We start from the raw sequence: 24,478 nt of genomic DNA, 5'->3' as shown, positions 1-24,478 counted from the left end.
TCTGTGGCAAGATTTGAAGAACAACTGTTCACAGATACACCTTATGTAAACTGTTTTGCTGTTTTTAAATAAATGATTTGGGTATGTAAAATGAATGTAAAAAGAAAACATTTTCCTGTCACTTCACCAGGAAAATTGAAAAATATCAAAGGATGTAAATACTTTTGCAAGGAACTGTATTCTTCACATGTGTAGGATAGACCATAATGTGCATGCATGCTGTTCTTACTGGCTTTCGCCATCGCAACGCCTATCTCTTACCCCACACATTCATGTACTGGGGATTACTGGAAAGTGTAAGACTTACAGTTAGTTACCAGGCTGCTGAGTCATTCAGGCTGGCATGACTGACTTGTTTTTTTTCTTAGACTGAACATCACAGCTATTTTACCAATGTCTAGAACTTCATAACTGCATATATGAATAATTAAATCTCACACCCCTGTACCTGACAGTCTTGGTATGTGAACAAAACAGCATTAACCAGTCAAGCCTATGTTATGCAACTTTGCTTTAATCCCAGGAAATGGTTTAGGTGTAGTTTTTGGATTATATAAGAGTTTCACACGAAAGCAATCCTATCCAGTTTGAACCGGTCTGATCTGAAAATGATATTTGTTATGAGAACAACAGAAGAGGGGAATTATGTTTGTTTTAATCCACAAAGGGAGTCTGTGCGACTTGGATAGGATTTTCTATCTGGAAAGAGTGCGATGTATTGCAAAGTTTTAAATTTGCAAAATGTCAAACTTTTTCTTTCAGAGTGAAGAAGTACATTGAGGACTCTAAATAGCAGTTATGTCAAGCATATCTAAACAGAGTGCATGTATAAGTTAGCCAAGTCCCACCACAGGGTGTGAGTGTAAAAGTTGTCTCCTGTTACTTTACAGACAGAAGCTATGTGTGTCTCACATGGGTACAGGTTATGTAAGAGCGCCTTTTATATTCAGTCTGGGTGTTTACTCTGAACAAAAAGATTGTGTTGCAAAAAGGAAATTATAATAGTGCAATGTCTTTTATGAAATTGGTGAATTTTATTTATTTTATTTTGGAGAATTTAATATATTGCCATAAAAGTGTAAAAACAACAACAACAACAGCATAAAACAAGCAAACAAAAAAAAGATTTACCTAAACAGTCTGCTGTAATATTCTCATATTAATTTCTTCCATAAGATGTTCATGCTTCATTCTTTTCCATTTTTATCTAACCCTTTGTAAGAAACAAATCCTTACACCATTAAGAATTTTGACACAATACTTTGACACAAGGGTGATGAGGATGCAGTGTTTTCTGTTATGCGTAGTGATTTGTATGTATTTTAAAAAGTTACATTTTGGTCTCATCTGACACTTTCTATATGTTACAGTTGCATTAAGCCTCTCCACTTGTCTGCAGAATACTATGTCCTAGTGTTCAGAGAGAAACATGTGAGGCCTTCACAGATGCAATGCTTTATACTGAGTGTAAGTAACAGAGTTGAACAGTTTATCTTCTCTGTCAAATTTATTTATTTATTTTGTCTGAAACCAAGCACAAGTCGGTCTCCTGCTATTGTGGTTTCTAGCCTGGAGCGCCCTCTGCTGATAAGTGTTGATACAAATGAAACAGGAAAATAATCAGTAGCCTGTTTGAATACTTTGAAAAATTGACTAAGTTGAATAACTTACCAGATTTCATCTCTTGATTCCCTTATGAATCTTTAAAAACGTAAATTATTTCCCCGTTAAATGCTTACGGTGTTTTCATGCACCGTCAGCGTGTAACGGGAAGACATTGTTTTCAGGCATATTTCTGGGAGCCTTCCTTTGCGTCATCTGTGAAAGGACCCAGGATGTCCATGCTCGCCGAGCGTGCGTATATTTTTCCCCAATTTTGATACATTGTCAATGTTTTCTGTGTTTTTATGCTATTCTTTAGGGATCCTAACGCTTCCGAAACCATTTCCAGTCTTCTATAAATTGTTGGTCAGAAAATATTCAGTTTTTTTTTTCGAAAAGTACTCCAGTTAGCATTAGCATTTTTACAGTCGGTGATTTAAACACGTGTGTACTTTGACTCAGTTCAATAACTTTTCAGCAGACTATTTATTTTACTAAGCTACAGTTTGCCTTCGCCTTCTAATATTTAACTATGACAGCCCAGTGAGGCGTTTTAACTGCTTCCTTTAGGTCTTATTACCGGCTTGTTGACAAACACCTGTTATTTTTATTAAGCTGTATCGTTGAATAAAATTATTATTAATTATTACACTCCCTGGCTAAAACATGGAATACTTACAGGATGTTGAGTCCCAGTTAAAACGTAAAACTGCTTGATTGGATAGATGGACATTGCCCGTAAATCACAAAACGAAAAGCATCCTTGCTTCACTTCGTCCAACAGTACTGACTACTTCTTTTTGTCAAGGGTTGTATGCATCTAGTTAGTGTTATAGTTTTAAGAATCACTTCTATAAATGGCACAGGGTATTTGACTCAGTACAGCTGTGCTCTTACATAATTAAAATGTGATACTTCACAACACAGTTAACTTTAGCCTGTGGGCACCACACTGTGTATACACTTATCTGCGTTAGCTTGTTCTCATCTTTCATGCAAGCTCTTGTTGGTGGACTGTTATGTAATCACGTTGCTGCTGCTCCCTATTCAGCCCGCAAGAAACAGAAGTGGTCTGTAGACCCTAGGAACAGCGCCTGGAGCAATGATGACAACAAATTTGGCCAGAAAATGCTGGAGCAAATGGGCTGGTCCAAGGGCAAAGTGAGTGAGGTTTCTTCACATAGAATAATGTAAAGCAATTAGCTGTGCACTTTTCTGTTTGGGATGGTTTTTTTTGTACAGGAAAAAACTTATGTCATAGACCAACAATTGAAACATTGCATATTTCTTGATATAAAGCTCAAAGTCTTTACTTAATTGTAGTTTCAGATTTATCATAATGAAGTTACATTGTTGTCTCACAGCTTGCAGTATAATAAGTTCTGTGTAATTCTAAAAAAATATGCTAAGTTTGCACAATTAGGAACATGTGTTAGTATTCTCTCTTTTTTGTCATCCTTCTCAGGGACTGGGGAGGAGTGAGCAGGGATCGACAGATCACATAAAAGTAAAAGTTAAGAACAACAAACATGGCCTTGGAACAAATGCCAGCCATGAGGTCAGTTCTATGAGAAATAAAAATTTACTTTTGGACAAAACTTTGCATGTACTAAGAATTTGTTTTTTAAATAAGAAATTGTATCAATTCTAGGGCAAGAAAAGACAACAGTTTCTTTTAAATGTAATGTTGCATTATGGCTTGACCCTGCTCAAATAAAAACTAGTAATTTTTTCATGCAAGTTCGAATAAATATAAAGCTTGAGTATATATTGATCTGTGGTTCTTTTTTTCTCAGGATAATTGGATAGCTCACCAGGATGAATTCAATGAGCTTCTGGCTCAGCTGAACGACCACCATGGCCAAAACACAAGTAACGGTAAGCACAGGAAGTATGGTTACAACTTTCTACTGCAGTAAGTGGTTTGCAGGTGCATATGTGAGAATCCAACAGAAAATGTTACTCAAATTGAAGGGGCTTTACACTACTGATTTAAAATGTGGCTTCTGTGTAACATATGCTATATTGATGTGTTTTGATTTAGCAGATATTGTCAACTGTGCTTTTTTGTTTGGCAGTAAATGCCTGACTTTTACTTCTTATCTGATGTTCCAAGTATTTCCATATAATGTTCTTTCCTTCTGAAATATCTGTTGTTTAAAGTCCAGCACTTCCTGCTGCAGAAAAACATGCCGTAACATAATGTTGCCACCCTCATACTCCAGAGCAGGGATACTTTTCTTAGGCTTGGAAGGTTCTCAATTTTTTTGTAGAAATATGATTATGATCATCATGGCGAATTATTTAAATTTTAGTATCATGAAACCACGTTAAGTCCTATAAAACGATCATCTTTATTCCTGAATGCAAAGTTTAACATGGCTTCTGTTGTCTTTGGAGTAATGTCTTTATTCTTGCTGAGTGGCCTTTCAGCCCATGTTAGTACAAGATTTGCTTCACTGTTGTTAATGAAACGCTTATCAGCTTTCAGCCGTCATTTTCTCAAGGTATTTTGCTCTTTTTCCTGGCTTTGATTCCCACATTTCACACCCAAACACATTCACATTCATTCAGAACCCTTTCTGACATTGGCTTGACATTTGTAAGGTATTTACGCTCACATGTAATTGCCAGCATCTGGAAAGTGTACTCACTCAAGGCTAAATCAACACTTGGGCTTTCACAAATTGTTTAGAGGCAAGGTAATATTTCTTTGTGTAAACATCTCAATGTGAAGAAACTTAAAAATAAAAAAAAGCATTATTCTGGTGCTCAGCAAATAAAAATAATTTTGGTAATCCTATTTGACTGCATTTAATCTAATTTACCATCATATACTAGGATAATTTATACCTTGAATGCAAGACTTTTGATGCATCCTTAGCTTTTTAAACAGCAGAGGGTGCTACGCTGCAACATTTTAGAAAGTTCAAGGATTTATGTGCTTACTTATCATGTTTCAAACATTAGTACCACAATGCTAGGAATCTTACATAAAATAACTTATCACTTGTTGATTTATTCATTTTGTAGTGGGTTAATGTGTGTATCATAGTTTTTGTTTTGATATTTGTAGAAGTTCCTCCAGATGAGATGAAGAGCTTCAGTCTGGAAGAAAAATCTAAGACTTCTAAAAAGAGGGTTCATTACACCAAATTCACAAAAGGTGAGTGTCTTCCTTTTAACCAGCTGTGTTTATCAACTTTATACAGTTTCAACCTGTCTTAACCAATCTGTACCTCAAAGCCACACTCTTGACATTCCCTTTTACATATTTAAAGCAAGACTTCATACCAGAATGAGAGTGAAATGGTGCTGCTGCTTTCACGGTTTTCTGCCGAAGCCCCCCTGCTGTGTTCACTTGACTTCTTATTAAAACTTATGCTGTCGTCTCAGACCACAGACGCTGATCAGAGTCCGGTCTGTATCTGCCGGGTCAGTTGACCCAGTGAGTGCTTTGGGAGGTTATTTATAGGCCTTCCCACTCCTTTCATTACCCTTTACACGTCAGGAAGTTAAGATTTGCTGGTCAAGGTCGGTACACTGATAGACTTACAGAACTATGTGTGTTCAGAACCACTGGATGGTAAAGCAGAAAACTATCAAATTAAACTGAACACTATCATGATTCGTAGAATTTGCAGGTTAAATAATGACCTGGCGTCCAGCACTTTACACTTTGAAGTGCCCCCTTTGAATGGGGGCACTTAGAGTTTCACCAATAATCTGCCATCCTAAAACAAAAAAAAAAATATATTTTTTTTATATTTTTGTCTTTGGACTTGCTTGTGCTATTTAAAATGTTTTACAATATATATAATAGTGAGTCACTGCGTTCAAATCTGCTTCATCAGATCTGAACACTTTACAAAACAAACATCTCAGTTTTTGCTTCACCTGGAAGAACCTTTAATATTTTACGTCATTCAAAAGCAACTTCCTGTTTCCTGTTTGGAGCATCTGGTATCTGCATTTACTCCCCCCCAGCAGAAATGGCACTCCTCTGACCCATTAGATGACCCTGCTTGATAGGACCTGGCCCCTGTCTCTCCCCCGCTTGCAGCTTTTATGTTGTGAGTGTGAAGCGAGTCGGAAAAAGGTGCACACTTAAGCATGACGATCTGACTGTTTCGATGTGCTCGTTTCTTTAATTTCGTCCAACATTTATATTCTGCTGCCATTTTTAATTGCCAAGTTTTAGTCAGGTTAAGCTCATTCTGACTCCTACAATTGTATCATTACCTAATGTGACTTGGGGTGAGTATGTTTCTGTTTGCCAACTACAGGTGCATTCATGGCAGCTCTAACTAATATTTCTAATTATCATTCATGCAGCATAATGCATACATTGTTCTGCTTCTGCATGTACACTCACTGTTCATTTTGGATATTTGCTTTCAGGGCCAACCGAGATGATTGGAAAATGTCATTCCAACAAATTTAAAAGCTTCGCCTGTCATATTTTATATTACATAATTGCCCAATCATTTTTATGTGAACTAAGCAGATTCAATGATGAAATGATTTCAGTAGTTTTTATTCACCCATATAAAAGTATTACGGACACTTAAAATTTAAGACCTGTTTGATGTATGTTTTTAACTGTAGTAAAAAAAACAATCTAAAGTACACCATCAAAGAGCTTGTGTTTAGATGTGGAATTATTTAGTTGAAAAGCCAACTTTCACAGTTTTCTTTTTGTCTTTGTTATCCTGGGTTTAAGCCAGACAGGGAAAAAAAATACAAACTTTGGATGAAAATTATAAAATGTATTAAAATGTAGAGGTGCACAATTTATTGAAACACAATTATAGAAGTTCTAGTACAGTTGCAATATTTGGTTAGCTATTACGCTCAATGTTTCCAGAATAGAATTCAAAGATGAATAGCATTTATTCATCTTTGAATTCAGGTATTCTAACCACATCCATGACTACAGTTGCATGAATCAAGCACCAGGCACGTAGACTGTTTTACAAACATTTGTAAATGATGGGTTGGGGTCAGGATCTCAGTGATGTCCTGCATTGTATAATAGGATTAATAGCAGTAGTGCAATTTTTTGCCATTTAAAATTTCATTTTGCGCTCGTAGTTCCGTTTTTACAAAGTGGGAGTAAATAACAATGTCAACAAATTGGCCACAAAATGACAGGCGAGGATACAAAAGAGGGGCATAGAAGTTGCTGGTTATATAGACCTGACCTCAGCCTGACAAATTGAAGTTTTTAATGACTAGAGTGCTGCCTTTTAGCCAGGCTCTTTAGTCTGGTCTAAAGAGCCTGGGTAAAGAGTTTCTCTTTAGAGATTCTGGTTAAAAAAAAATCTCTTTAAACACATTCCTAAAACTTAAGGAAAGCTTTCCCAGAATAATTGAAGTTGCTATAACTTCAAAGACAACTGATGTCAGATCATAGACCAAATGGAATAAGATTTGGATGTCACTCAAATTCACGTATGTATGAAAGCAGGCGAGTAAGTACAGCATGTACAGGTTTCTTGCCTTATTGGACAAGTTGCTCTGAACCATTTACTCATTGATGTCCGCATCCAACACAAACTTTGGTGGTTTTAAGATACTGAATTTCTCAGAGAGTAGAGCAGACATTGTTGTGGCGGCAAATAACGAGGAAAGTGTTGGGGTTTTGAGCAGAAATTGAAGGGAAATTTTTTCTTTTTTTTTCATCATTAGAGATTTATATTTAAGTAACCTGCTTTATGTAGAAAAACCTAACAAATGAACTGAAGTTGGGTAGTGCTCACAAGAAAATGTGAAAGGGGGGTTGATCCCTGGTTTTCCATCTTTGCAAGGCTGACTGCTTTGTGCCATCAAATAATTTCCTATGCATGAGGTGATCCAAGCTCTGTTTTTTTTTCTGTCAATGTTTTTGACATCTAGTTTTGGAGAAGTACTTTTGTTCTTTTTTAGTGATGACTCTAAGAAGGAACAGATTAGGAGGGACTGCATGCAGGAATGTTTACACTGCCAATCAGCCATTTAAGGTGTCGACAGATTTGGCACCAGTTTAACTGTCATTTACAATCTGACTATTATATGCTGTCCCTTCTCAGAAAGGGCTGAATTCTTTCCAAGCAACAACAAAGTCTCAAAGATTAGATTGGAAATTTGAGCATTTGCATCTTAGGGCATATGGGTTGAGTCAATAAGAGGTCATATTTGTGTTCTCCTAGGTGTCAGCAACAGTAACAAAAAAAAAAAAAAATCCAATTTTTTTCTTGTAATAGTCTCCCTCAGTGGAGGTGAACTACCACTGTAGTTGCCAGTAGCAATTTGTAATCACCTAAACAGAGCTGCAGGGTAAGATGTAATCCGCCACGCCTCTTTGCATGCTTCTACAGACTTCTCCAACGCCAACTCCCCTTATTGTGAGGTTGTTGCCAAGTACAGGCTTGCTAATAGATTTAGTGTTGTTAAGCTTGTTATATGAGTGGCTGGTAAGGTCAGATAATACGCTGATAGTTTTTGATTGTAAAAGAGGTCAACCAGTTTAGTAGATGATGCTATAAATTCATGTATCATGAGTTGTTAGTTTATAACTTTTATTTAAAATGTTGTAGCTTAAGTAGCAGTAGCCTTCCTTCCTCTCCCTCTCAGTTCAGGCCCGCTGTTTACTGTCCTGCCTATTTTTTCTATTGATATCTCGTTTATGCTGGTTCGCTCTTTGCCAACACTGAGAATTGATGGCCTTTGTTTGTGGGGAAAGGCACCAAAATCTCCACTGCTTTGGTCCAGGCTCCACAGCATAAACTAGTAACCCAGTTTTAATTGCTGCCTCCATCTATCATTTGTCAGGACAGCCAGGGTGGTTGATGCAGGATTTAACTACAGTTCTTCATCCCTCCTGTCTGTGTAGTGGCTTCATTGCTGCTTTTGTGTTTTTAAAGAGTATCCTTTTTTGTTGTTTTTAACAGATCTTGACCAATTAAAAATCACACAAAAAATTAATTCTGTTCTTCTTATTAGAGAGATACTTGGCAATAAATATTACGCTTTTTGAAAGTCTTGTTTATTTCCATTTGAATCAAACCACATTGCAAGGGAAATGAATTTGTGGGTTGAACAGTATGTTAAGTTTAGTATGTGGGTTGCCCCCATGAAAAACCTGCCAAGTCTTTTTCTGCAAATAGCAAACATCATCTTCCTGACTGGAAAAACAGGGTTTGCCATCATCGTTGGCAGTGCAGAGATTTCAAGATGAGATTCAGCAGCTAGTATCCATCCCACAGCTACACTCTTTTGGGACCAGACAAAGATGTCAATGCAAATAATAAATACAGAGTTTGGAAGTAGAAAGGCCGAAACTGAATTGGCTGGGTTGAACAGACCCTGAGGAATAGGATTCTATCCCACAGCATTGTGTGACCAAATTTGTTACCAGCATAATGAGGGGTACTCTGTTTGTTATATAAATGAATTGTTAATTGCCAATAAGTCTTGTTTCTTCAAACTTTAATAATCCAAGCCAATAAACACCACCACATTACAAACAGTTGCTGACTAAGCTGTTGGCAGGAAAGACTGGATAGTTTATTGTGGCCAGATAGTCAACTCTGTTGATGCATTTTCCTTACAGATGTGAGATAATTTGTAAAGAAATAAACTTTCTTTGCAACAAGAAGCATGCTTGCAACAGAGAAATAGGTTAAAACCAAGTTCTTTATAAGTTTAGTACAACAAAACTAAGAGCTATGTCAGAAAATGGGATTATGTTACTTTACTCATTGAGTAAAGTAACATAATTTGATCTCAGATTTGCATATCAATTTGTGCATTGTAAATCTTGTTTGACCAGTTATTTGATCTGATGATTTCTACCATTTTAAACAACTCTTTGCCCGTTCACCTGAGAACCAGGAAATGTATACGTGTGCTCCCTTTTGCAAGCTGTGAGAAAATCAAATCCAGCATAATTTTTACGCATGACCCAAGTCCAGTAGGTGACAAACACCAAATGACCTCCATTCCATTTGTTTTAGTTTTCAGCATACTTTCTTGGTTTTTTACCTCTTAAGTGTGCCCTGTGCTGTGACTTTCAAAGTCAAAAGCAGGGAGATAGGGTCTTAAAAGCAATAAATAACCAAATGTTATCAGAGTCCCGCTGAAGGAAGAGGATGCAGCTGTTTGAACAGGACCCAGGCTCGAGACAGACGACTGCATGCTTCAGGAGCCTTTGAGGCCCAGTCTTGAGAACGGGAATCCGGAGACTTGGCGGACCTTGTCGTCAGTTTATTTTTCTTTGCTGTTTTATCCCTGCTGCATAAGTGAACCATGCACAACTCCTCTTTTCTTGAACCAGCTACCTCTCTAACCCTAACCCTTAAGCACACACACAAACACACAATGTGTCATATGTTCTTTAGTCTTTTCAATCTGTTGGCATGTTTTTGATATATCAAACAAAGTTTGCTAATAAATGCTGATGTCGAGTCCAACAAACTTTATTGTTTTATTTTAGGCAAGGACTTATCTTCCCGTAGTGAAACAGATCTTAACTGCATCTTTGGGAAGAGGACCAAGTCTACCAAAAACCAAGAACAGGTAATGTATTGAACTTTGTTGCGTGAGTAAGAGGAAAAATCTTTTTTGACTGCTGTCTGAGGACTTCTTGCTTCAAATATCATTGAACATTTCTCAAAGTCTTAGTTAATATTCCTAATTAATTACTTTGCTTTGCTGAAAAATCCTGTCATCTGAACTGAGCAGGCTGATCCATGATCTTTCTAAGCCTAATCAAAGTCGGGACTCAGGAGGAAGACAGCATACCTCCAGCCAGGTGGCTAAGGCTTATCAGTCTCAGTAATTGCTGGTGACCATCAGTTCTGATGTCCTCAACATTTACTCTGGTACAGTGTGATCCCTGAGGTTTTGCAGGTCCCAGCTCCCAAGCTGCCTCTGGCTGAAGATTAGCCATGTTGCAGTGAACAGCTTTAACGCTGCCAAAAGGGCCACTGATGGTGGCAAGAGCACTTAAATCCAGTTAAGAGATTTTCACTCTTACCTCTTCGTCCCCTCCTTCACACTTCCTCCATTTTTTTTCTTTTTACTTCTGTCTCCGACCATCACATCAGGTGGTTCTGCCTGCCAGAAGGTTTTATTAAAGTAAAAACCCAAATTGTGTTGAAGTTAGCAAAAAATCTAAAGTGATGATGCTTACAAAAAAGTTATTTTTTGCTCTTGCCATCAGTGGTTAGCCCCTTCAGATGTCACTTTGCCATTTGACGCTAAAGTAATAGTCTAATAGTTTTGAAACTGACAGGCTCAAGTGGGTCCAGCTTGCATTTGGAAATAAAAACTAAAAATGCATGAAATCTTCCTGTTTGTAGATAACTTGCTGGAGTTATGATGCATTTTAGGCCTATATTTGCTTTAATAATTTCACATTACCTAATTTACAAGTAGACCATAACACATTAAATTGCTAGAAAGAAGATGTATTGGTAAAAGGTCATTGAAAGGAAAAACGTATAGGTTCATTCACACATATTTTAAGTGTTTCTTCTTGCTTTGATGATGATTATTTAGTTACTAAAGATAACCCAGATTTTTGTTTTTCTGAAAATTAGGTTACATAGGAACAATAGAAAATTATTTTCAATACAGATGTTTTTTTAAATATTAGCCTACAATATTCTGACATGTATGGATTCCACACCCTAAACCAGTAACCCAGTTTTAATTGCTTCCTTCATCTGTCACTTGTCAGAACAGCCACAGTATTTGATGCAGACTTTAACTACAATTCTTCATCCCCCCTTTCTGTGTGAAGAGAAGCAATTATTCCATTACAGAAACTGCTAAAACCTGCATTCATTATATTTAAAATATCTAAAAAGATTTATTTAGTTTTACTCATGTTACTGAGAGATATTGTGGAAAGTCAAAAAAGCCATAGTCTCAGCCGCAAGTCTGAGACCCCTGCTCTATACAGCCAGAGAAATCTTGAATACCTTTGTCACTTTCCTTAGGATCTCCTATAATTAATTTTAAACCTTAAAACAGATATAGATCATTTGAAGTCATAACTTTAACACGTTCATATACCTTTATGCCAATAAATTACCGACATCTGTCTCTTAGGATGAAATAGTTTTAAACACATAGCTATATAATGGGAAAACACACGGAATAAAACTTTGCTTTGCAGCCAAAGGAATTACAACTAACAATTATTGCACCACTTTTACATTTGTATTTTATGGTGAAATAAGCATTTTCACCCATTGTGAAAATGCTTATTGTAATGAATGAATATATTTTCATGTTGCAAACCAGTTTTGCTTCCCCAAGTTTAATCGACCCAGTATAGAAAGCCAGTCAGATGGTAAAATATCTACCTTTTGGACAGCAATATACAAAAAAGCCTTTTTGCTGGATTCCTTTGTTTATTTCGAGCACTGGGCTTGAAGAAATTGGCATCTTGAAAATCCATAAATTGTACACAAAAACCCTTCCTCTATTTCCCTGCAGGTGCTCTGCCATAGCATGACAATAGGAGATGCTCCCTGGCTGATTAACATTGGAAATGCAAGCAATACACACCATACTTTTTCCCTAATCGTTTGGTTATGGGTTCTTATTTTTCAGCCAGGTGGGACACCATCGACCACATTGAAAGCACCAACAACAATTACAATGGTTTCCCACGAGCCCTGTGTTGAAGCCCAGCAACATCTGAGGTTGTAGGGAATAAATAAGAACTGTGATTGACCAATCAGGATCTAGGTGTTTTGCCTGATATTCTATGAATCTGTCTATGATACTAGAATGAACCTTTGTCTCACACTCATCTTATGTCAGTCATTTGACACGTTACACAGTGTATACATTTAATAATTTCACTACTCCAAAACATTATACCGATACAGATATGGGGGTTTTTGTCGTGGTATTACACAAATGTCCATCTTGATTAAGGTTGTCTGAAGCGTCATGGACTTGCCCTCTTTCCCACTCATGAATCTTCCAGCTCTTCAACCACCACCCACGGCTGTCTCTCCAGCATCCCTTCCACCAGTCCCCCCACAGCGGGTGTTTTCCTTCCTCCACAGTGATGTTTCCTGCTCGTCCCTTATCGCTGTGCGCAACGCTCCATGAAACAAACTGCACGCACACACTCAACACGCAGGTTTCTGTTCATCAAAGGCAACTCTGGACATGAGACCATGCAAACATTTTTATTTGTTTTTAACACATAGATGCTGTTGCTTAACAATTACGGCATTACACTACACCCGAATTACTGTCTGAAATTATTCATTTGAGCCGTTCAACTAAATACACTCTGACTGGTTGACGATTTACCCCTGACACCAAACATGTGAGGGGAAAAATTTGGGAGCTATGTCTGAAACTTTGAACATCTTTTTGGAACACAGTCCAAACAGTCATCCAAAAATAGTATAGCACAACCGCAAACCTACCAAGGATCCTCAACCGACACTAATCAGGGAAATCGTTGATAACTCTTGAAGATCTGCAAATCTTTTAAGAGGACAGTAACAAAATGAAAGAAAAAACATGTCTTTAGAGTATTTACTCCAGTTAACAATTAATTGTTTACAAAATTAGCTGACAATTATTTCAATAATTATGAATCTGATTAATTGTTTCAGCCCTATTTTGGTCAAATGAGGCTATGCAAAATGTACTGGCAGAGGTACAATTTAATGTTTTAGATTCAAACATGTCTGCTTGAATCTCGGTCAAGATTTCAAAGAAGAGCTAAAAATATATTTTCATACAATCTCCCTGAGTTTTAAATATAAGTCTGTAGTTTGCAAAGCTATTGGAGGTGTACTCCAAAAGGTAATTTTTTTGATTATTTATAAAAATGTCATCTGTTGTCTTCCTTTCACTTCAGAATGTCACATCAAATAGGTTGATCACATAAAAATCCTATGATATACATTGAAATTTGTGATTAGAATCTAGTGTTAAACAAAATGTAAAATTGGGGGTGTGAATACTTTTGCATTGCACTGCAAAATGGAAGAGTTTATAAGTATGTTTATCATACTTATTTATTGTAGACATTCAGCTTTGTTTTACTGGGGGAAAGCTATTTGCCATATACAAGTGACTACCTTGTCAAGATAAATTGCAGGCCACCACTTACCCACAGCTTCTCTTTTTATTGTCTAACCACCTAAAAATGTAAGGTGTAAATGTAAGGGTGTAGCACTTGTCCATCTACTTGGGTCTCTGTTATCCATCATCTATCCTATACACACGAACCTCTTCCTTCTCTTGCCTCCTCTTGAGCTCCTCTACACAATTACTCACCACATGACAAATGACAGGCTCTCACTGCCGAGATATCAAAAAGCCCTGGCCATTTTTAAATGCAGGTACATTGGCACCCCCGTGCTCCCCGCGCTTATCGGCGGGCGAGCAGTGCCCCTGGCTGTCCCGTTCTCCTCCTTCCCCCTTTCTCCACCACCCCTGCTCTTCATGCCCTCCTCAGGGGGTTTAGTTAGGGGAGCCACATGGAGGGCCAGCCCAGCTTGATTTATCTCCCTCGCCCCTCTGCCCAGCCACTCAGGCAGTCTGAAAGAGCCGACGAGGCTCCAACGGGCCTCGGCTCGAAAGCCCGGCATTAGCTGAAATAAACCATTCTGCCGCCCAGTGAAAAATGTCCTCTGATTGGCTAATTAATCAGTCAAAGGGGAGCGACGCGGCTTGTGGCTTGAGGGACCCAAGCGGGCGACCGCAGAGGGCCTGCTGATAAATAGACTCCCCGCCGATTCATACATCAACAAAAGTTAGTCATTTTTTATAGGCGCCAGCTCAGTTGAAAGGTGGAAACAAGCTGGAGTTTTATTTTTTTCACCTACATTTCATTCTTTTTTTTGTTTGTTTTTTTTTTTTTTTTTTGCAAGGAGCAGCCAAAAATAAAAGCTTTTAGATTTTCATTTAAATGACCTGCTTTTGGAATTTTACTTTAATATTTAAAAGAAAATGAAGAAAATCTTTATTTTCCACATTTCAAATAACTCCTAATATGCACTAGTCTTGATTATCCATCACTCATTTTTATTTTAATTTGATATCAGTAAGGGCACATCCACAGTATTAGTCTTATGTTGATTGCTTATTCTGTTTGACTTCAGCAAAACGTTAGAGGTGCTCCAACATTCACCCATTTATTATTTCTCTACTCCCTTGGTGTCAGAAAAGAAAAATGGTTCAGCTTAAATTGGTACCAGCCTTGTTTTGACGTTTGAACCTCCAGTCAGACGGTGGGTATGCTGCGCCCTGCTCTCGGGTCAGCGTGACCCCTGCGGCCTCTCCCACTCCCACTCTTGCTCAGGCACAAAGAACGGGGGGATCAGGCCTCATCGGGTGGCACCTGTTGCAAGCGTTGGCTGCCCACGCATCGTCCACATGAAGGATAGCCCGTCGGCATGGGCTCCCCTGATACCGCCGTGTTAAGGAATATGGAGCAGGGGCGACACGGGTTGAGCATTTGGCAGACGCATCACAGAAGGCGCCAGGGAGCCGATGGGCGGAGTAAAGCTGTGGAAGTTTGCTGACAGTGCAGAAGCAAAATCAAATTTTTGCTTCATAAATTGTCTTCAACCATACCACAGGTGACAAAGGTGGCAATTGAGGCATGTGAAATGTCTTTGATAGTTATAAATGTCAGAATGTCAAGAAAGTGTCATTTTCTGGAAAGTAGTTTTCAGATCAGTCTAAAAAATGTCTAGTTGTCAAGTTCATAACATGGAGTTTATTGCATTTGTTTGATAGGAAGGTAACAATCATGAACAATGAACACATAGTAAAAACAATAGATCTTAACATTTCTTTCCTTTCTTTTAAGGAGGCAAAAAATTTGAGACATTTTTTTAAAAATTATACTACTTTGTTCATTCAATTAAAAAATATTTCTAGATATGAAGAAAGAAGAAAGGCTAATTTTATACCTTTAGACAACAATGCTGATCTGATGAAAGGGCCTAACAGTGTAAACGTGCATCGCTGCTGCATGGTGGCTGCTATCTGAATGCACTCATACAGGCAGCTGCACTTATTGTGGGCCGTTCGTTCACAGATAGCATCTAATTGCCGCGACCAAAAGCGATCCCAGTCTTGATGTTTGTTGACAGACCCTTTTACTTTTACCTCTGAAAATACCAAGGCCCGCCAAGAGCAACCCCTCCTCCTGTAAAATAAGCACAGCACACAGTTGTAGTTTACCTCCGTGGCAGTTCTGTGGACTGCTCCCGACTGCAGTGCCAGCTCGCTGACATCTAGAGATTAGTGCTGGACTAAAACAAACAAACAAAAAAAAAGAGGTGTCTGTCCCACAGTTAAAGGCCTATGCTACAATATGAGATCGAGATAATTACCTCCTAACCGCCCAGACATTTCAGACCCTCTCGGCTGTTTACAGTCAGACCACCATTTAATCACATATTCCTAAATCTAATGAATCACAGCTGAGAGAAATAATCACAGCCTCTTCCCTCCCTGGGGTCGGAGTGAGGAACCCTGGTGTTCATGAAGGCCTATTGTCGGCGAGTGTTTGCAGTGTTGAACAAGCTGCATGCATAATGTTGTCTTCATTTGTTATTTATGATTAACGTTCCTGCAGTGGAAACAAAATGTAATTTTTCAACCCCTTATTTATGTTTAAACTCCACACAGTGTCTGCTTTTAGCAAAGTTTATGATGTGTGGTATATAATGGGCTTATATGCTTCATTTCTTTCTGTTAAATTTGTGATTGGTAAACCTAATTTACAAAGAAAGGAGAAAAAAGATTGGAATTAGTTTAAAGGTGTAGATTTGCGTGTTGAACTGAGGCATTCACTTATTTGGATTAAGGCTTCCACCTGTTTTTCTGTCCACCCACATCATGCCGATGAACGATGGGCCGCCGGACTTGTGCGCTCATCAGGGAGAGACAGCTGGCTAATCAGGCCCTGATCCATAGACCTCGAGTATCACCAAATTTATTATTGTGGCAGGACAATGAGGGCAACTCTCATGCAATTACCCACCCAGCCAATATCGGTGAGAAATTATTGAAAAAAATAAATAGCAAGCAATGCAAAGAGACAGTTTTTCAGGAGATAAAAGGCCATGTTCTGCACTATCAAAGTCTAATTAACAAGATTAAAAAGGTGAGTTGTTGAAATGGTTTTTGGTTAAATTTACGTGTTTCAGATTGAAGGAACTTTAATACAAATAAACTTGCTCTCGAATCTTGTGTTATAGTACAAAATAACACAAGTAAATGCAAGCTGCTACCTTCTAGGGAGTCTTCTCTCTACATGTTTAATTTTTTACTTGCTGTTGAATTAGACTGCAGCTGACTATTCTGCCTTACATCTCATTCTATTGTTGAATTTGTTTGCACACATTAATTCAGCGTTTGGCTTCCTGAAAATATTGTTAGGTTTGAACAAATGGAAAGAATCGAGATGAGAACTAATGAATGCAAATAGTTTGCATCCTGTAACTTACATTTCATTTGGTTTCTTTCATTGGATGTATCCTTTTGATGTAGACCAAGACACTACAGACCTTAGCCTTAGTTTTTATTAAAACCACTGATGCTTCTTTGTATGCAAAGAACTTAAATTGTCTTGTTGCTAAAATGTGCTGTACAAATAAACTTTCTTTGCCTGTATAGAATAAGCTTAGAAGTATTGGCAGGCACCACGTACATCTTACAACATTGACCACCAATCAGGCAAAGCTGGGTTGTTGTTTGGGAGTTTTTGTCCCGCTTTGTAAGCTGCTGATGTGTGTGTTGCCTTTGATTTATTATTTTTTGCAACATCTTGTAAAAAATATGCTTAATTGCTTTTTTCCCTTAAATGTTCAGCTTTTTGAACTGGAAAATGTTTTTGCCATGTGCAAAATAAACAGTATTTTTTATCTCAGAAAGGTATGAAAAATGTCTTTTTAGGCATAGACTTATTGCTTAAAACTGACATTGCAATTTTTTCCTAACCTTGTGACGTATAAAAAAAATACAGGAATTTTTGACAGATTACTTGAATATCAGTATAAGTTATGCTGTACTGTTTGTCTTGTTGACTTAATCACCACTGACATAACGTCTTTTTTTTCCTGAATGTCACAAATATGGTTTTGTTTGTATTTGGAAGTTATTGTTAGGGCTGCGCCATTGAACATCTTATGACAATCAGTTGTCATATATGCCTATGTTATTCTTTCACCATCACTCCAGCATTTTGAACAACATCATTGGTGTGCAGTGAGAGAATCTACTGCTGTGAGACTGTCCAGCTGACTAAATATTATATTGGCACAAAAAAAAGTAGGTTCATGACACTTGAGATAGATTAGTCATGTCACAATGTTGTGATATGAACATAGCACAAGCTGGTTTTGTTATATATTGTTCAAAATCATCCCTATTCTTTATTTTGTGTTCAGAATAACAATATTTTTTTCAAAAGCCCTATTTCTACCTAAGTGTAAAATCAATGGAAGGTTACCAAAAAATATTTAATTTATTTTTTGTATATTATTGATATATTTTGGCACCAACTAAGCTTTTTGTAAAAACTGTATTTAGTCTAAAATACTTTAAAATTTTAATACACGTCTTCATTTCAAAGCATTCTTTCTCAGCTTTGTATTTTAATTATGTCAGGTGAAATTAGGTATCTTTATTCAGTTGTACTCTTTTTGCTGTCATAATATTTAAATCAATGGCATACAAGGTAACAGATCTTGTATTGTACAAAAATAATGCTGTCTTAGATTTTTGCACTCTTTGGATTACAATCAGTGTAAAATAGGATTGGTTCCTCTGCAAAAGAAAAAAAAGCGCAAATTATTACAAATAAATGTAATAATATTCAATTTTTTAAAATTCTAGGACTCACTGGAAAGAAAAGTTTCTCATGCACTGAAGTGAACCTTTTTCTTCATTTTTCCTGGCTTGATTGACTTCCCCTCTGAATATATTGGCTGTGCTATTTTGGCACCTTGGCACATGTTTTGCCATTGGCTTTCCATTGGTTACATTAGCAGGGAAGAGATTGAACTGGAGTGTCTTGAAGGAGGCGTCCTGTTGAATGTCTTCCCAACCTCTCCTTTTCTTCGGGACCCTCTGTGGACCCCTCCCTGTTTTCCCTGCCCAACCCTATCCCCGCCAGGGGAGTGAGTGGATCAGGAAGGGCCCGATAGCCAGCCAGACCGTTCCTCTGCTGAAGGAGCCTTATCTCAGAGCTGCACACAGTGCATTGAGCGCATCCTTTTCCTGGGGTTCTGTGTCTGGGTGGAGAGAAGTAGATGATGTGGGAGGAGAAGTACACACGGCTTGATAAGAGGTGTGTTCTCCAACCCTCTGCTACTCAACTCTGCCATTTTTGCCATTCTTCCTAAATTTAGCAAGAGGCTGGACAGAGTTTTTGCAAGGTTAATAAAATACAAGACATTTGAAATTGTGTATTTTTACAAAACAATACAGAACACAAAGAAAACATCTATTCTCATAATGAATTCACAAATGCTCTTTTTCTGCAATAACTTTGTCAAATTAGCTTGTGTTTAAAGTTGTCAGTTTCATTTTTTTTACCTTAGATGAAGTCAGAATAATTCATCTCCATTTTTTTCTTGAAATGACAGTAACCATTGCTGTGTTATGTTTCAATATTTTTTAAGAGATTGAGAATATTTTTTCAATATTTTTTTATTTACTAGGTTTAACTCGGAATCGATGAAGTTATAAGGTTTTTCAACTTACATATTCAGTTGAAATAAAATATCTGCAGTTTGCCATTCATTTAATTGAGTTCATGTCTGTAAACATTTTTAATGCCAATAGCTTCAAAATCCAGTCTTTAGGTTGTAGGGATGAAAAGTGTTGACATCTAGAATACATTTACTCTGGATGTATTAACTCTATTTTCTATTCTTGCCTTTAGCCATGATGTTATGCATTTTAACTCTCTTATGTCATATTTTCTGTCACCCCAAAAACTCTGCTCCAGCTGGAGGATAATCTGCAGAGTCAAATATGCATAATTTATTTAGGTATTACATTAAGTATTAACATAAAATATGACAATATGACTTTTATGCAGTTTTTAAAAAAATAATTTGTGCATTTCTTCTCCATTGTTCATCAGATTTCAAATTAATCTGCTGCTTTTTTCCCCACATTTGTTAGTGTAAGGATGGTCAGTATAGGTCAGGAGGGGTGTCCAAATTTGATTGGTCTGCTAAAATCATGACTTGGGTTAGTAATAAGTAGTGGGTCAAATATGTGTAAAAAAATACATACATAGTATCTGTATGTGTGACTTCACTGTTTAATTCCACTGAAATGATGCCACAGTAGTTAGGAAAATACATTGTGGGTTGAGTTGAGTATATTGGTTGCATTGCGCCTCTAAAGACCTATCTAAATCATTTCAGCCAATACCAAAAACCTTTGATGAAAAATTATATGTTGAAGAATGGCATGCAATCCCAAACCAATGTGTGAGGATGAGGAAGAGCTGACAGGCAGTTCTGGCAGAGTATGATTTTTCCATGCATCATATATACAATGAATAAATGAAGAAGTAGTTAAAATTCTTTTTAATTATTCTAACCTCAATTATGCAATCCATTCAACAGCACTAAATGGGAGTCAATACCTAAATAAGGCATTGGCAGAGAAGTTTTTAATGGGGACAACCCACATACTCTCATCAAACACCAATTTCCATACTCTTTTTGATACTTCTCTTTAAAAATACAAACTTGTAACACAAATGAGTCTGGTAATGCTTGCTGTCTGCTGGATGCAAGACTATGACATTGCAAAGGATTATATGACCAACAAGTTTGAGCAAAAGACGCAACTGAAAATGGAGAAACCCCTCTAAGCCAATTGCTGCCTATTAGCCTGTCACCCCCAATAGTTCATGCTAAAAAAATCTCCAGGGCTGCCAGTAATGCTGACTGGATCAGTATGTTTACATCCACTCTGTGTGTGTTTGTCCGGCCTGTGCACAGCACTTCTACCTGCTGTCGTATCAGAGTCTAATGGAATCCCCAGGCAGTGAAGAAAGAACCACGCACCAAGCTCAAGCTACTTTTCCCTGATGATGATGTTTCTCTCAGTCACTCTCCCCTCTTTCTTCCCTTTGCTCATTCAACCTGTCCCTCTCCTGAGAGTAATTTCACAGGCAGCTCTAAAGTGGCCCCCAGCCATATTCCCAAATCCCAGTTACATGCTGTTTGGCGCTGTCAGCTCTAAGCCTCATCTTCACTCTCCCAAGCAGAGAGGACGCCATTGTACAGTAACTGGGAGTATAGATTTTTAGTGGGAAGCTGGAAAGTTTTGTTTAATGGCACCTCACCTGAAGGGCTTTATATCCCCCTTGTTAGAAGTTGTGGTTATATCTGGACAAGGTCCTCGATGGTGGAAAACTTTCTTTAGCTTTTGTGTTGGGTTCACCTACACTGGAAGCCACTTTTTTTCTGTTTTTAAGGTCTGCACTCTCACAGACATTATTGGAACCATTAATCCTGTTTGAATTTATTTTAGAATCTTTCTGGCCAAACAGATCAGTACTTTTATCTTCATTACATTACAATTTTTGAGGAAGGGACTTAACAAGAAATCTTCATCTACATCTCTCAACTTGGCGCTGCATTTGAATGTAGATTTAGAGCCATCCTATCCATCTCAAACTGTAATTGAACATAAAAGCTGTAAGGCCAAACAATGACATGATAGCATACAATTCAGTGTTTTCAGTTAATCTGTGTGGTGTGAAAAATGCCAGCCACTTCACCATCTTAGCAGCGGCTGCATTGTTTAGTGCGACTCTCCAGAGGAGCTTCTGTATTCTTCACGACAAATCATTATGCATTGAGTAGGCCATTAGGAAAATGAAGACAAATGGGTCATAGGGGCGAGGTGACAAATTGTACATGCTGTGGAGGTAAAATCTGGACTACGTTGTGCCTAACAGTTTTAAAATAGGCCCCGTTTAATGCCAAACCTAAAGGCTGCAGCAAGGATTTATAATCAGACTCAGTTTTCTCCTGAATATAGAACAGAAGATCACTGCATGGTATGTATGTAAGAATTAATAAAAACTAAAGAGCTTACAGAATCTTTGCTGTGCAGCTTTCTATATCTGAAATAAATGCAATAATGGTTGGTCCCTTTAACGCAGACGTTTATGGTCATAAAGTACATAACCATAAACCATACCAATAAGTTAGTATGAAGCTGTTAAGTTCATATTCGCAAGTTAAAAGTGAAAAAGATGAGTAAGAATGGTCCCTCTACTCTGTCAATGCAAAGCGATTGTGAAAAGTAAAGCTTGGAAATGGCCTGATCATTGTTTTTCTATGAAATATTACTGGATTCATATATCCCCCTCAGTGCTCCTTCTGAAATTTCTCCCAATAACCTTGATTTTTCCAGTTTTTCCTGTCCTGTTTTAGGATTGTAGGCAGCCTATAAAGTTGTAGTTTGCCAATGGCAGTGGACGAAGGGAACAGAGGTATTCAGTCTATGTTGGTCACACTTCTAAATAATGATCAATTAAAGTTTGAACAGAATTAATTTATGACATTTTATTGCTGGCAAAGATACTGTGGGATTCTTTACAGAACACACAATTTCCGGTAAGCAACATCGAGCCGGCACATTACAAACACAGCCGAAAGTTGGTGATTGGATAAAATCAGATCCAGTCATTTAAAACTTTAACAAAGTCCATGCCTCCAGTAAGCAATCCTTTAGAGTCCAGACCTTCTGTATAAAACAAAGCATAGAACAAGGAACTGGTTTTTTTCCAGTTCCTTGTTTACATCCACTCTGTGGATGTAAACAAGTGTTTTGCAGTGTTATTCAGAGAAACCACACTTTTCTAATACTCTGATTTATATTATTTTGTTGAGTTAGCTAATTAGCTTCTCTTTTGATGCACGTGTCCTCTTCTTAGGAGAATTACGTCGAATATAAAATTCTGAAACATTTCTGTGGAATGAGAGCTGACTTTCCTCTGAAAGTTCACTTGTTAGATTAGGTTGATTGCCAAACTTGGTTTTCTTCTTTTTTCTTGCTCTGGTGGTAAGCCAACACAAACAACAGATCTGGTTTCATTTTGATTTGACAGTCACAGTTCAGCTACAACTTGTATCTCTATAACAACTCCTCACCACTAAATATGGACGAGAGGGACGACTGACTGCGAACAAACCCAGCTGTATGTCAGGAACGATAAAGAAAATGTGACTCTTTTGTTAACTGTGCTTATTTTAAGGTTCTAACACCTATTGTTGCTTCAGCATCCTTCTTTGGGCTTGTCACTCACTTTACATCTTAGGAGTAATCTTAGGATGATGATTGACAATTACTTAAGCTCCTTTGTTCAAAATGGTGTACCAGGCCTGGATGTGCAGAATCTCTAAATAACTCTCTTTTTATTTGTGTCTTTGTGGTGTAGGGGAGGAGCAGGAGCGAGTCTCCAGTTGAATCAGAGGAAAATGGGACTAACGCTTCTTCTGAACTTGATACTGAATCAATAACCAAGACTGTGACTAGTTCCCTGAGCATGCAGGAGTATTTTGCGCAGCGCATGGCACAGCTGAAGAAGGCTCGTGGCTCTGAAGGTGCAGCATCTTCTGTCAAAGCAGAGACTACCGAAACATCAAACCCTGCTGAAGAGATCAGACCAGTCCATAGCAACAACAATGATGCTGAAGAGCCCAAGAAAAAGAAGAGCAAAAAGGTAGAACAGGAGCTAGTGGACATAGAAGAGAAGTGCAGTGCCCCCATTGTACCAGAAGAAAAAGAAAAGGAGAAAGTGTGCTCAAGAAAGAAAAAGAAGAGGAAAACTGCAGAAATTGTTGATGAAAATGAAAACTCTAACTCTGCCAGTGTTTTGGAGATAAACTGTGAAAAACGAAGTCTCTCAAAGAAGAAAAAATCTAAACGCATAGAGAAGCAGCTTAAAAATGTTCATGAGAGCGAGGAGGACCACAGTGCAGTAAAGGAATGTGAAGAGGAACCGGCTACTAAAAAATCCAAGAAGAAGAAAAGGAAGAGAGAAAATCAAGAATAGGGTGGAGTTTAGGTTTTGGTTAAAAGAAACCTTTTACTTCACTTCTATTCTTGTCTTAATTCCCACCTTTTTAAATACATTTGTAAACAAATAAAATCTTTATTACATGAACAACAGATGCCTTAGCAGCTGGCTTACATGAAATGAGCTCTTCCTGATTCTTGTATCTCCTGAGTCATTAAATAAGATTCAGGGAGTAAAAAAAAAGGTGTTTCATTATTTTACTATTTGCATGGATTACTATTTATGTACAGAAAACTCCATATTCTCCATGTCGCCCAGTTTATCACTCGTTTCAAAAACAAAGTGGTAATCAAAGTGATACATGACATCTGATGGCATAATGGGGCTTTTAAAACGAGTCATCCTTTGAAATGTCGCCTTTTTTCTAAATAAATAAGGTCACACACATTTTGACTCTGGTTGTGTTTTATGGCCTAAAATTAGATGAATTTATGAATTTCTGTTGAAAGAGAAAACAATATCCCATTGTGGAAGTTGAAACTAAGTTTATAAACATGGGGGCCACGTTACAAAATCAGTGGAAGCACACAGGTGTGTATTTTGTTACAGATCTTTTGGCAGACAGTCACCCTTTACCTTACAGATGTGACGCAGGATGTTCAGGTTGGTTCGATTTCACAAACTTAACAAGCCCGCCTTGTTCCAACTCCTGTGTGGGATGAGGAAAAGAAGATGCCAGTGGTGTCCAGTGTTGCGCATTGAAAATGTTGTAGCATTCTTTGACTCTATTTTGGGTTTGTCTGTGTTGAAATGGTATGTTTTGTCTTCTCT

At 37.7% G+C, this 24,478-nt stretch overlaps 1 protein-coding gene across 1 annotated transcript; it reads left to right on the top strand.

Annotated features, from left to right (window-relative positions):
- The first annotated feature begins 1,787 nt into the window (after positions 1-1,787).
- pinx1 (PIN2 (TERF1) interacting telomerase inhibitor 1) lies at positions 1,788-24,094 on the top strand. The gene is made up of 7 exons (XM_055019939.1): positions 1,788-1,854; positions 2,654-2,763; positions 3,068-3,160; positions 3,399-3,480; positions 4,679-4,768; positions 10,079-10,161; positions 23,066-24,094. The coding sequence occupies exons 1-7, from the start codon at positions 1,836-1,838 to the stop codon at positions 23,681-23,683; spliced, it is 1,095 nt and encodes a 364-aa protein (XP_054875914.1). The 5' UTR covers positions 1,788-1,835; the 3' UTR covers positions 23,684-24,094.
- Positions 24,095-24,478: the final 384 nt, after the last annotated feature.

Source organism: Poeciliopsis prolifica, unplaced genomic scaffold (genome assembly GCF_027474105.1).
Source record: "Poeciliopsis prolifica strain line A6 unplaced genomic scaffold, Auburn_PproV2 SCAFFOLD065, whole genome shotgun sequence".
In the NCBI taxonomy this organism is placed as follows: Eukaryota; Metazoa; Chordata; class Actinopteri; order Cyprinodontiformes; family Poeciliidae; genus Poeciliopsis; species Poeciliopsis prolifica.
Note: the sequence above shows the minus strand (reverse complement) of the source record. Positions and strands in the feature narration are given on the sequence as shown.